Genomic DNA, 13,345 nt, shown 5'->3' on the forward strand with positions numbered 1-13,345 from the left:
TTGTGACCCCTTCTCTAGAAAAGTATGCATTTTTCTTTTTCTCTCCTATCGTGATTCATCCCATCATCTTTACTTCTGAAAATAAAGAGATAGCATCACAATTCATTTAAAGGGTTTGGGAATTAAACATCATCATGTTTAACACAACACCTGGACTATGTTAGGGGCTCAAAAAATACTTATTTCACAGGACAGGCTCTAGACTGGTAAATAACATAGTTTGATGTAGTCTTACTTGCTCAATTGCCTAAAATTCAGTGCATCCCAAATTCCCTTTAAGATCATGGAAATGACCAAAAATGAAATTTTAAAACTGGAATGAATAATGAAATTACCTCAAATAGTGAAGGACAAAAGAAACTGTTTTATAAGCCTCGAGTTAACTTGACGTCCCATCTGTCTGAATTGATAACACAACCTAGCATAGCTTAGTAATTTACTTTTACTTTATCTAAAAATGAGCCATCAAACAAATTCACTTTCTATTTACAAATAACTTAAATAAGCTATTTTATATCTTTTCAATATATGGAATCATTCACAACGAACTTAATTTTTAAAATATTCTAAACAAGACCTTGTATCAGTGTTGTTGAAAGAACCCAGCAATGAAAATGAGTAGAGCAGAAATTCAATAAAAGACAACTATCAACAGTTAATAACTAGGGGTATATCAGTAGTAAAAACATTACATAAATGAAAGCACTCGTTTTCTCTTGTGTGGCTAAAGTAGAGAAATTATGCCACTGCAGCTGTTATTGATTATAGCTCATTCTTAATTTGTTTATAAATCTTGAAAACCTACCCATATTATACAGGAAAATCTCACAGTTCATCAGTGTAAAAATTTTATTTCTCTTTTGTTCCCCCCCACCCCACATTACAAGATCTGAAATTTTACTTAATCCACATCATTTTTTAAAAATGATCTGTTATCAGTCACGTAAAATGTGAGGAAAAAAAAACACTAATCAATTTAAAACCTCAGCCCCTGCCCCACTGTTACAGCATATTTAGGATAAGTCTACAGCATTCACTTACTTTAGCTGGTTCTGATACTGAGGCATACTTTTTAATTTGAGAGTCAACTCCTAAAGACTTGGCTAATTGTAGAGCATTTGAATCATCACTGATCAGTGTTCCAAGAGCCACAAGAAGTCTAAAAATGGCTTCTAGGTCTTGTACAACTTCGAAGACTGTGCTAATTACTGACAAGCATTGAGCTTTCCCTTCAATGTTATGGTCTTTATGAAAACAAACAGAATAGTTCAGGGTCAAGGTAGCCAGAGCAATGTGGATGTTCTTATTGCTCCCTGATTTCAGTTCTATTGCATAGGACATTAGTGATTCCCTTTGGGACATCATGAGCTTTTGTCCTGCCTGGCCAACAAAACAATTGCAAAAAGTCCTCAGAGCAAGCAGCTGGTTTGCTGGCTTTCCTTTAGGGTTCAGAAGACTGATAAGATGACTGCTGAACTGAGTCCCTTCCTTTTCATTGCAGAAGTTCTCATTCACACTGGGGTGCTTAATTGACAATCGAAGAATGTCAAGCGCAGGAAAGACGATATCTGTTAAGAAGAAAAATTCATGAATAATTATGGAAATCCAGAAAATTCCTATGAATGTTTTTCAATTTTTAAGGATTTTATTTCCTTTTACAAAATTAACACACGCTCATTTCAGAAAATGTTAAAAATCATGTACCTGCTTTAAAATACATATATTTCTAAAACTGTGTTGATTTTTCATATTTATAGAAACTGGACTTGCTGGTACAAGATCATATATGCTTCAATAGTAATGTAACTCTCTTGGGTTATCAATCAGATAGAACACAGTGAATTTTCAATTACTCTTTATGGAATGAATGGGATTACGACCTTGTTTTTAAAAATCGCATAACAAGACCAAAGAGTTAAAGAGAGAACATTCTTTATAGAAGAATTCCAGTTGACAAATGCTAATAGGATGCTTATAGATTGGTGGAGAACTTTATATTCAAGGGACAGCATAGACACGATCTGAAGAAATGCACTCCCTAAACAATCTTAAGCATCACTAAAAGTTAGGAAACCAGAAATTATGTGCCTTGTGATATAAAAGTAGTTCACAGTATCATTTATAAAGATCTTTAAAAAATATATATTGAACCAGAATCTTATTATGTATAGCAAGGACTACAGAAATAGAACACCACATTCAATTAAATTGAGTGATCAGCCAAATCCACAATATGGGACATTTTGTAGGACTAATGATTTTTTTTCTCTAATATCTCAACAGCACAGAAAAATAACAGGGGAGAAGACATTTTTAGAATTAAAAATTAAATGTATAGTAATGAATGGAAACTAGATATTTGTTGGTGAGCCCACTATACTGTATACACATACCAAATTGTGACGCTGTACACCTGAACCTTATATAATGTTATAAAAACCAATGTTACCTCAAAAGAAAATAAAATTGTAAAATTTTAAAAATAAAAACTAAATGAATTTACTTAAAAAAGATAAAGAGAAAAATTAAAGCAAAAATCCTTATAGCAAATGTTTGTAGTCTAGGGTTAACAGGTCACAAAGAGTTTCTTGGGTGGCTTGCAGGGGATCCACAAATGCTCTGAAAGGGAATACAAACTGGTGTATGTGTCGGGGTCTTCGCATTACCTTCAGATTCTCACAACACATGGAAGCAAAATAAGACTATGAATTATAGTGCTATAGTGCATCCTTTCTGTGAAGTTTTTTATAATGTGAATTATAACTACTCAGGTTAACTTTTATTTAATCTACAAACACCAATAATATTGACAGACATGAAAAAACATACTTCTTGCTTTCTAGTTACATTTTAAAGAATGTTCCTGTACCTTCAGGCCACTTAATAGCTTTCCACAAAATCTGAAGTTGCTGGGCTGTGGGTTTTTCTGAAGAGCTATTACATATTAGAGATAGTATCTTCTCAAGAAGTATCAGGTCATCTTCAGTTAACTTCTTCTCTTCAGGGGCAGTTCCATTAAGTTCCTTCAGTTTACCTAGAACCCAAAACCAAACCTTCAAAATTCTGTCATCAGCCAGATAAAATACATAAATGCCAAATCTTCAGTAAGTACTCTAGCATACACTATGGGGAAGTTAAGACTTTTCAGGGCAATTACTGAAGACCATAATTTAAGGATAAGGTCTGTGAGTATTTTTAAGCTGAAAATTTACTGTGATGATTTTTATTTTCTAATATCTTCTGAAGCTTTATGCTTTGAATATTTTAAAGTATATCATATTTGAAATCATTTTGAATGGTTTTCAAAGTAGCATCATGCCATACTATAGCCACATATAAGTCGATCCCTTATTTTCTCAAGAAGAAAATTTATCTCTTAGCCAACTTACCCAGTATACTGATTTCTTTTTTTTAAATATACCTTATTGATTATGCTATTACAGTTGTCCCATTTCGCCCCCTTCACTCAAGTCCATCCTGCACACCCCCTCCCTCCCACATTTCCCCCCTATAGTTCATGTCCATGGGGTCATACATACATATAAATTCTTTGGCTTCTACATTCCTATACTATTCTTACCCTCTTCCTGTCTATTTTCTACCTGCCATTTATGCTACTTACTCTCTGTACCTTTCCCCCTTCTCTCCCCCTCCCACTCCCCTGTTGATAACCCTCCATGTGATCTCCATTTCTGTGGTTCTGTTCCTGTTCTAGTTGTTTGCCCAGTTTGCTTTTATTTTTGTTTTAGGTGTGGTGGTTAATAACTTTCATTTTTACTGTTCATATTTTTAATCTTCTTTTTCTTAGATAAATGCCTTTAACATTTCATATGAGGGCTTGGTGATGATGAACTACTTTAACTTGACCTTATCTGAGAAGCACTTTATCTGCCCTTCCATTCTAAATGAAAGCTTTGCTGGATACAGCAATCTTGGATGTAGGTCCTTGACTTTCATGACTTGGAATACTTCTGTCCAGCCCCTTCTTGCCTGTAAGGTCTCTTTTGAGGAATCAGCTGGCAGTCTTATGGGAACTCCTTTGTAGGTAGCTGTCTCCTTTTCTCTTGCTGCTTCTAAGATTCTCTCCTTATCTTTCACCTTGGGTAATGTAATTATGAAGTGCCTTGGTGTGTTCCTCCTTGGGTCCCACTTCTTTGGGACTCTCAGCTTCCTGGACTTCCCGGAAGTGTATTTCCTTTGCCAGATTAGGGAAGTTTTCATTCATTATGTTTTCAAATAAGTTTTCAATTTCTTGCTCTTCCTCTTCTCCTTCTGGTACCCCTATAATTCGGATGCTGGAACGTTGAAAGATGTCCTAGAGGTTCCTAAGCCTCTCCTCATTTTTTTGAATTCTTGTTCCTTCATTCTTTTCTGGTTGGATGTTTCTTTCTTCCTTCTGGTCCACAACGTTGAGTTCCAGTTTCCTTCCCATCACTATTGGTTCCCTGTATGTTTTCCTTTGTTTCTCTTAGCATAGCCTTCATTTTTTCATCTAATTTGTGACCAAATTAAACCAATTCTGTGAGCTTCCTGATTACCAGTGTTTTGAACTATGCATCTGATAGGCTGGCTATGTCTTCGTTGCTTAGTTGCATTTTTTCTGGAGCTTTGATCTGTTCTTTCATTTGGGCCACTTTTTTTTTTTTAATCTTGGCGCACCTATTATGTAAAGGGGCGGAGCCTTAGGTGTTCACTGGGGTGGGGTGACACTGGTGGCAACACTGTGATGCTGTATGTGGGGGAGTGGTCCGAGAGGGAGCAATGGCACTTGCTCCACTCTCTGCTGGTTTTCAGTCAGTCCCTCTGCTACCCACAAGCCAATTGGGCCCTTCTGGTGCTGTTTCCCAAGTGGGTGGGTTTGTGTATGTTTTGGACCCTGTGGGTCTCTCCAAGGAACTCTCCTGTGAGGCTGGGAGTTTCCCCCACTGCAGCCTCAACCCCCACAGGTGTTTTCAGTCAGTGTTTGAGGCTTTATTTCCCCGTGCTGGAACCGTGGGTTCCTTGGTCTGTCACCTGGTCCACCAGCTGCTGCCTTGCCAGCCAGCTGCAGCTTTGCCCACCCTGCTCCACAATGCGCCACCTCGCTGGGTCTGCCAGCTGCCACCTTGCTGAGAGTCGTCTCTGCCCCTCCTGCCGGTCTGGATGAATGTTTCTTCTTAAACTCCTTGGTTGTCGGACTTCATACAGTTTGATTTTCTGTCAGTTCTGGTTGTTTTTTGTTTTTAAATTGTTGTTGTCCTTCTTTTGGTTGTGTGAGGAGGCACAGTGTGTCTACCTACGCCTCCATCTTGGCCAGAAGTCCAATATATTGATTTCTATGATGGTCAATAAAACATTCGAAAACTTAAATGCTTATTTGTAATAAGTTATTGACTTAGTTCCATATGTACCTTTGACATCACATTATTTTAAACATACTTAATGGAAATAATTGTCGCATCATATTCATATTTCTTTAAACAATTTGTTTTAAACTCTTCACAGGTCTCTTCAATATGAGCATCCTCATCATCACTAATGCTACTTTGAGTCATCTAACACTGTTTCCTCAAAAATTTTTATCTCAAAACATAAGAAAGCCCAAATTTCCACTATAAAAGTATTAGGAACATAAATTACCCAAATTTACAAATTTTTATCCATCCTAACTGGACATTTGGACATGTTTCACTATTTTTGGCATTGAAAATTTTAACACTATCAGAATATAGAAAACAAAGTTTATTTAAGAAATGCAAAAAGAGACCTCTTGTATGTATAGTACATGAGTTGAAAAATGTCCAGTTGTCCATTAAGTGTACATATACTTCTTTACTGTTCAAAATAAAATAATTAAGAAAACACTTATGAATGGTTTTTATAAGGATAGTATAAAGGATAATTTTCACACACACAAAAAAAATCACTGGTCTTACCTTTCGTTATGTATGTTATCTCAAATAATTCTCTCATAGTCTTTGGCCAACAGAGCTTGTAGTACTCTTGGTTTAAAAATATCCCCCCCCCCAACCAATCATTTGGTTTTGAGAAAAAGAAATTAGAAGAAAAAACACTCAAAGTCAACTGAGAAGTTTCTTTTCTAATGGTAAATTTAAACCGCCTCTCATTATTTTAAGGGCTATTAATTTTTTAAAGCTAAGATTTTTAGTTTTTATATGCTATACTCATTCTTAAAAAACATTAAGAGCTTAGAGGATGGGATTTATATTTTTCCCCCCTTCAGTATTCTTCTCATTAAAGTTATCATAAAGCATTTACCTTATATTTGCTTAAGGATTCTTACAAAGTATTAAGGGTCCATTATGAGATTGTGCATTCATAGTCCACATATTTGTGTAATACCACAACAGAAGTCTCTATCATGAAAGTCCCCTGTTCCTAGCTCATGTTAGGAGGAGAAATGGTGTTGAGTGCATGGTAAAGAGTCTGGATATATGACAAAAGTATTTAAAATATACTTACCTATTATTTGTGTAGGGTTCGCTTGGTCAAAAGTGACAGCTTCTTTTTTAGGGAAATAAATATTCACTGTTTTAGATGCAGCTGATTGGTAAGCACTATTACCTATTCACAAAGCAGAAGATGTTGAAGATCATAAGGAGTGGTCAAAAAATGAGAGTTTTCTAACTGTATGACTTTATTTTCACAATTAAGATATGTAACTACTCAGTGCATTCAATAACAAGCAACCTCAAAAAAGAAGAAAAAAAATCATATGTAAGATGTTGATATACTCTTTATATTTGATGTAATAAATTTTAGTTTTTTAGAATGGGAACTTAATGTAAAACAAAGCTTTTCTGTTTCATATTTTCTATAAATTTTTAAGATCAAAGATACACAATTATGAAATTTTCCCATCTACTCTTAATTTCATTCTTCTCTTGTCTTTTATTGCTTATTCCAAATGATGTAGTAGGCACTGTCATTTCCTACATTATTTTTATAAATCACCTCAAGTTTTAGGTTCTTGAAAGTCAAGAGTTTTAGTCTTTTATATTATTTTACTTAAGTCCACCGTATTATAATAACTGAAACTCAGTATCTGATGATTAAAAAAAATGAGGATGAAATTCATTCACAGTGAATAAAACTACTTCACCTAGCCCTGGCTAGTATGACTCAGTGGACTGAGCACCAGCCTGTAAACTAAAGGGTCGCTGGTTTGATTCCCAGTTAAGGCACATGTCTGGGTCACAGGCCAGGTCCCCAGTGGAGGATGCACAAGAGGCAATCACACATTGATGTTTCTCTCTCTCTCCTTCCTTTCCCCTCTCTCTAAAAATATATGTATTTTTACATTTATTTACATTTTTTACACTTATCTTACATAAATGTATATTTATTTTTATAAAATAAAAATCTTTAAAAAACCCCCCAAAACTACTTCAACTAAAGCATATTTTTTTTCTAATTTATATCCTACTTACATTTCAAATCTTATTTTCTACATTTTTATTCCAATGAAAAATTAAGGTATGCATAAAGATGAATAAAACATTTTAATCTTTTGAGTATATTACAAATACAAGGAGGAAAGATAGTTAAAACAAGTAATGAGATAAACACACAAAATTAATTCTAATTGCTTACACAGCATAAAATATTTACTGATATAATCAAAGGTGAGTTATACAGACATTGCTGGTACTTCTAATTACCAGATTCTAGTTGTGTTAAGGAGAATAAAAATCAAATATCACCCAAATAAATATGATACAAAACTCTCTGAAGAAAAGTATACGGTGCAATGAAAGCTTATGAGAGTAGGTAATCTATATGAATGTGCAGAAAAGTTTCACTGAGTTCATTTAATAAATACTATATTGTAAAATAAGTAAAAAAGAAAAAGGAGAAACAAATAAAAAATAATCTGTGGTCTAAGAAACAAAGAATCCTAGTATTCCAAAACTCCTGAGGTAGAAAAGAGCATGGCATGCTCAAGACACTGACACAGGCCAGTATGGCCAGGCAGAGAAAAATGGAATACATGGCACGAGGAAATACTCCAAGGGAAGCCTTAAAAGGGTTTTAAATTAAGGAAAGGGCATAAACAAGTTAGACTTTATAAGATTGTTAACTGCAGTATGAACCATGAAGAGACCAATTTGGAGACTATTATTTCATTGGTGTAGGTGAAAGATAACAATAGCTTGGACAAAGGTAAATATATGTCCAGGATAAACACCGAACTGTTAAAGACTATCAAAGACTTCTGTAAATGGGAGGAAGGAATGTTAACTTCAGACTCTTGTAAATACAACACATATAGCTAACAATTACTAAGCACTTATTCTGTATAAAGTGATTTACATATAATTTGTAATTTTGAGCTCTAAACAACTCTAAGAGATATTATCTCAAATTTATAAGTAAGAAAAGCAGAGATGCAGAGAAAGAGTGACTTTCTCAAGGTCAAACAGAATAAAAAGTAATGGAACTGAGATTTGACTCTAAGCATTCCTTACCCCAGAGTCCTTAATCTTAATTACTATGTTCAATAGTGCCAGCCAATGGTACTCTCAAGATGGAAAAAAATAGCTTACAAAATCACACATCAAGTTAGTTCTTAAGTAGAATTTATAGCTATTTATTTTATTATGCTTAATAACATATATCATATATATTCTCTTATATACAAAATAATAAGTAGGGGGAAATATATGCCAAGGTGTCTGTTAAACTTGCAAGAGGTAAATTACAAACTTAGTCCTGCATTTTAATGGCACCCAGTATAGCGGAAAGCAGGCCTGCATATATTCAACAGTGATGAAGTAATATGTGGCAGACTCTAAGCTAGGTATGAAGGATAAAAAAAAATTAGTTCCTCAGAAGGCCAAATATTCTAGGCCTAAATTATAAAAGCAAATTCCTTTCAGAGTCCCTGAAGAGAACAATGTAATGAATAACATTTTCAACACATTAAGAACGAATGAGAGACTGAAAGAAACTCTGATTTGGTAAGGGTACTGAGGAAATAAGGCACAGCAGAACAGAATTATTACAGCAGTTTTCAATCCTGACTGTACATTAGAATATACATTGGAAAATTATGAAACTGCCCTTGCCAGGACACCAACCCAGAGCAATATTAGACCAAGTGAGCATCTCTCAGGATAAGGTGGAAGTACCGTTTTTAAAGCTCCCCAGGTGATTCTCATGTGCAGCAATGACAATGCTGAATACACTCTAAAAACTAAGCCAAGAAGTTTGGTCTTGATTTACTATATAAAAAGTTCTCCAATAATTAAAATGACACCAATTTTCTTAAATCTTTTAAAAAATAAATGTTGCAATAAACCTTAAAAAAAATCTAAAAAAAGAAAAGAAAAGAAAGAAATGAAAAGTGTATACCTGTGAATGGATCAACTCCAGCCACGGAAGTTCCCACACCTGCAGACCCTGGCACATAACGACCTCCACCTAAAATGCAATACTCTGAGTAAGCAAAGGTAACTACGAATTGTAAAGTTCAAACTGCCCCTCTTTACATACAACAATGTATTTCATTATTAGTCATACTTTGAAATGGTATCTTTATACGTAATCCATGGGAAGTAAATTTAATACAGAAAAATGCTAGAACAGTGCCTGGCATCCAGTTAGTGCCCCATAAGTGTTAACTAGGAAAGTAATCTTCAAGTTATAAAATGAACATTAGATGCCTTACACATTATAGTTATAGAAGTTAAATGAATTATGAAAACATCAGTGGATTGGAGAAAGAAATTAAAAGGTTTCCATAATGAAATGTGTAAACTATTCTACTGAAATGGAGAAACAGGACTAACTACAAGGAGAACAGAGACCAGGTGAGAGTTACGGATGCTGTGACAATAGCTCAGTCTCACATTTTAAATTATACTTGTGGCTGTCTCACTGAACATCAAAAGAAAGGAATATGAACAACAAGTGTAGAGAGAATCAGCAGAATTTGAAGAAGTTTGGAGCCCTAGACTAGCCTGTGTAGGAAGAAGAAAGATGAGCTATGGTTTTAGCCCCAGAATTTAACATCTAGGAGTTGGTATACCAGTGTTAATAGATGAAGAAAAAGCAAGCAAAACTAAAATACAAAGAAAATTACACAGATGTATACATCAATAGAATTAAAATAATAACACAAAATAACAGGATTTGAGCTTTAACTATATGCCATGCTAGGCATCTTATAAGCATGTACTCATTCAAATATTAATTAGATACCACTATTACTCACAGTAGTTATTACAGGAAGGCTGAACAACTTACCCAAAGCATTATGAGGCAGAGTACAATCTCACACTTTTCTAAATATGGTTCTCTGACATTTAAAGTTACCTGTTCACTATGCAGATTCCCAGGAGCTACCCATACTAGCCTAGTGGTTCTCCAAACTGGCTTCACTTTGCAAACCTATAGTGAGCTTTTACACAAACCTAACAGTAAACCACACCCAAGACCATTTAATTTAATCAGAATCCATGGGTGAGGGATAAGGGCAATGGTATTTTTTAACCGCCTCACAATCCTAATGTGTCCAGATCTGTGGGAAGGACCATGTCATAAGTAATTAAACAAGCATCCCAGATGATTCTAATGAACATTGGAAAAAATAAAAAAGACTTAAGATGGACCTTAAGTTGTAAGCCAGACGGGCAAACCTTTTGGCCCAGTGATATTGGTAAAACTGGGGGAACAACATCAACTGTAATAATAGCTAACATATTACTGAGGGCTTAAATATATTCCTCCTAGAATACTTTACATGTATTAGATAATTTAATTTTCATAATATTTCAGTTTGGTAGGTGCTGTTATCTATTTTTTATAATAGTTGGTTCAGTTGTCCTTATAATGCTGTTAATTCTCTTGGACATTTAGTATGCTGTCTTGCGTATCTCCATGATCACTGCATCTTCTGAGTTATTGACATTGTGCAACAGTGACACGTACTCTGGTTATGATGAAGTTCTCTTGATTTTGTTGTTATTGAAGCTTCTTATGTTCCTTCTGTTCCAAAAAAGATCTGCCAATGAGATTTAGAAACTATGGTGTTCTAAGTTTCAGTGCATTACTGTGCCTGAATCTACTGATAGAGTCATCATCTTATCTACTCTTCAGATCCTCACTATCTTTTCAAATTGCATTTGTTGTCATAAGATTTAGCTTTATAGTTAGTTATTGTCATATGCTAAGTATCAATGCTCAGGGTACCGCTATTTGCATCTGGTCCACCAATACATTCACAGGAGAAAGAGTTCATGAGAGCAATTCACAACTTCATGACACTGACCCAAGGCTGTCTGTTGGTCCAATCTATGATTTAGAGAGGACATACAGTTGGCAAGACCAATGAATACCATAAACGCTATAAATCTCTTCCCAAAATTGATATATTGTCCAGGAACTCTGGCTGAAGATCCAACAACAGCATCATAAAATGTATCAAAAACTAGTCTGAAAATAGACTTCTTCAGCTGCATTGAATTCCAAGTTTGGCCATTCTTTCCAGTATTGTTGATGCTGAGGCATGCATACCTTGGTAAATAGTCACTTTGAAGAGACACACCAACACTTTCAGGGCTTCATGAAGGCAATTAATAACTTAGATTAGGAAGACTAATCCTGGGTAGCTGGTGAACTGTCTCCTTCCACACTAAGGCAAATGTGCCTGGGCAGACTTCTTGACTGCACTGCTCCATCCAATATCAGGGACTCACATGGCTCCTTCTCTGCTCATGATTGGTAGCATCTCCCCAGTGATAGCACTCATGCTGTGTCTTGGTTGGTGGTCTCCCCTATTATCTAATTTCACAGATAAAAAAAATAGGCTCAGACAGGTTCAGTAACTTGCCAACTTGTCATAGCAAGTAGTGGTATAGCCAAATTTTGAACCAAGGTCTGTCTGGCTCTAAAACCTATCCTCTTAATGACTCTCCAGGCACGAAGGACCACTGGAGAAAATGATGAGCTATAATAATATGCTATTTAAAAGTCATGAGGAAAGTCACAAAAGTACTCTAAGAAAAAGCAAAAATTAGAAGTTAAAGAAAAGGAGATCCACTAAAATTAGACATATAAATAAGGGAAGTATCAATTATTGAGTGATATCTCTAAAATGAAAAGCCATATAATGTAATATACATTCAGTGAAGATACATTAATCAAATCTGCATCCTACCCGTAAAAGGATCTGCTGCAGGCGGTAAGTTAGAAGATCCTGATGAAGAGCCTGGAACATACCGACCACCACCTGTGCATGCAAACAAAGGAAAGACTGAAGTATGCCACAATTTTGAATTTTGTAAGTCACACAATGCTTACACTAGAAGACCCTAAGCTTGGAGGAAAAGAGAAGGGCAAGGCTGTTACATGGGAGAACAACAGAGCTTATGGAAAAAAATGTTACAGTTGAAAAGACTAGTAAGAAACTAAAATTTCAATGCTTCTCCAAACTTTGTTTTCTTAACTTTAATACTTTATTAACTAGGAATTCAAATATAAAAAGAGAAATTGTGGGTGGTCTCTGGCCTAAATAATACATACATACAATCAATTCCCATTCCTATACAAATTCACTAGAATTCCTGCTGTTGTTTTTCCTATCAAAACCACAGGCATCAATTGTTAATCTTTTAGAGGACCACTGAGTTCATTAATTCATGTGTCAAACTTGCATTTAGTGCTAGAGATCCAGCAGAGAACATGATTGCTTGTATCCACTGAAGCCTACAACCTACTGAAGAAGAGAATTACAAAGGGGATGAGTGCTACAAAGGAAACAGTCTTCTGTTTATACCTTTACAAATGTGTGGTATGTGTGCATGTATGTTTCATTAGTACCTCTAGGGAAATAATCACAGACATCTACAAAAAGATGTACGTAAGGATGTTCATAAAGTTAGAGCTTCAGAAAAGCAGAAATTCCAAATAGCTGCTGTATTTCCAGATGGAACTAGCTGTTTTAATATCTGTCCTCGGTCCCATAAAATAGCTTACACAATACTGCTATCACGTGTTCACCTTTGCACTGCACACTGAAAGTCCACCAACAGAAATATCCAGATAATAAAAATGTTCCCGGCCCTCCTTTTCTGGTAAAGTGCAACTTTTGGGAAGGTTGCATCATTTATAGTTCAGTAGTGAGCCAGTCTCAAAATTCTTTTTAATTCAACATGAAGATGAGATTAGTTTTATTATGTGAACTGGCAGTGGAAATATAGAAAGAGGAGATAATTTGGGAGCATGAAGTATCTGTCAAGGAAGAAAAAAAAGACATCTCTACAAGGCCTTGAAACAGGAAGAGGATATGGGATCCTTCCTTATAAAACAAGAAAAAACAGTGGCAAATTAAAAATGGAGTCAA

At 35.2% G+C, this 13,345-nt stretch overlaps 1 protein-coding gene across 2 annotated transcripts in view; it reads right to left on the reverse strand.

Moving 5' to 3' along the window:
* Positions 1 to 831: 831 nt before the first annotated feature.
* PLAA (phospholipase A2 activating protein) overlaps positions 832 to 13,345 on the reverse strand; it is a 36,740-nt gene continuing 24,226 nt past the window's right edge. For both annotated transcript variants that reach the window (XM_024558349.2, XM_045193684.3), the window contains exons 10-14: positions 12,161 to 12,232; positions 9,355 to 9,423; positions 6,463 to 6,564; positions 2,870 to 3,034; positions 832 to 1,568 (exon numbers count right to left, since the gene is read on the reverse strand). In XM_024558349.2, the coding sequence (XP_024414117.1) occupies positions 1,003 to 1,568; positions 2,870 to 3,034; positions 6,463 to 6,564; positions 9,355 to 9,423; positions 12,161 to 12,232 (974 nt within the window). In that variant the 3' untranslated portion in view covers positions 832 to 1,002. The remainder of the gene's footprint in view (positions 1,569 to 2,869; positions 3,035 to 6,462; positions 6,565 to 9,354; positions 9,424 to 12,160; positions 12,233 to 13,345) is intronic.

The sequence above is a fragment of the Desmodus rotundus genome, chromosome 1, assembly GCF_022682495.2.
Source record: "Desmodus rotundus isolate HL8 chromosome 1, HLdesRot8A.1, whole genome shotgun sequence".
In the NCBI taxonomy this organism is placed as follows: domain Eukaryota; kingdom Metazoa; phylum Chordata; class Mammalia; order Chiroptera; family Phyllostomidae; genus Desmodus; species Desmodus rotundus.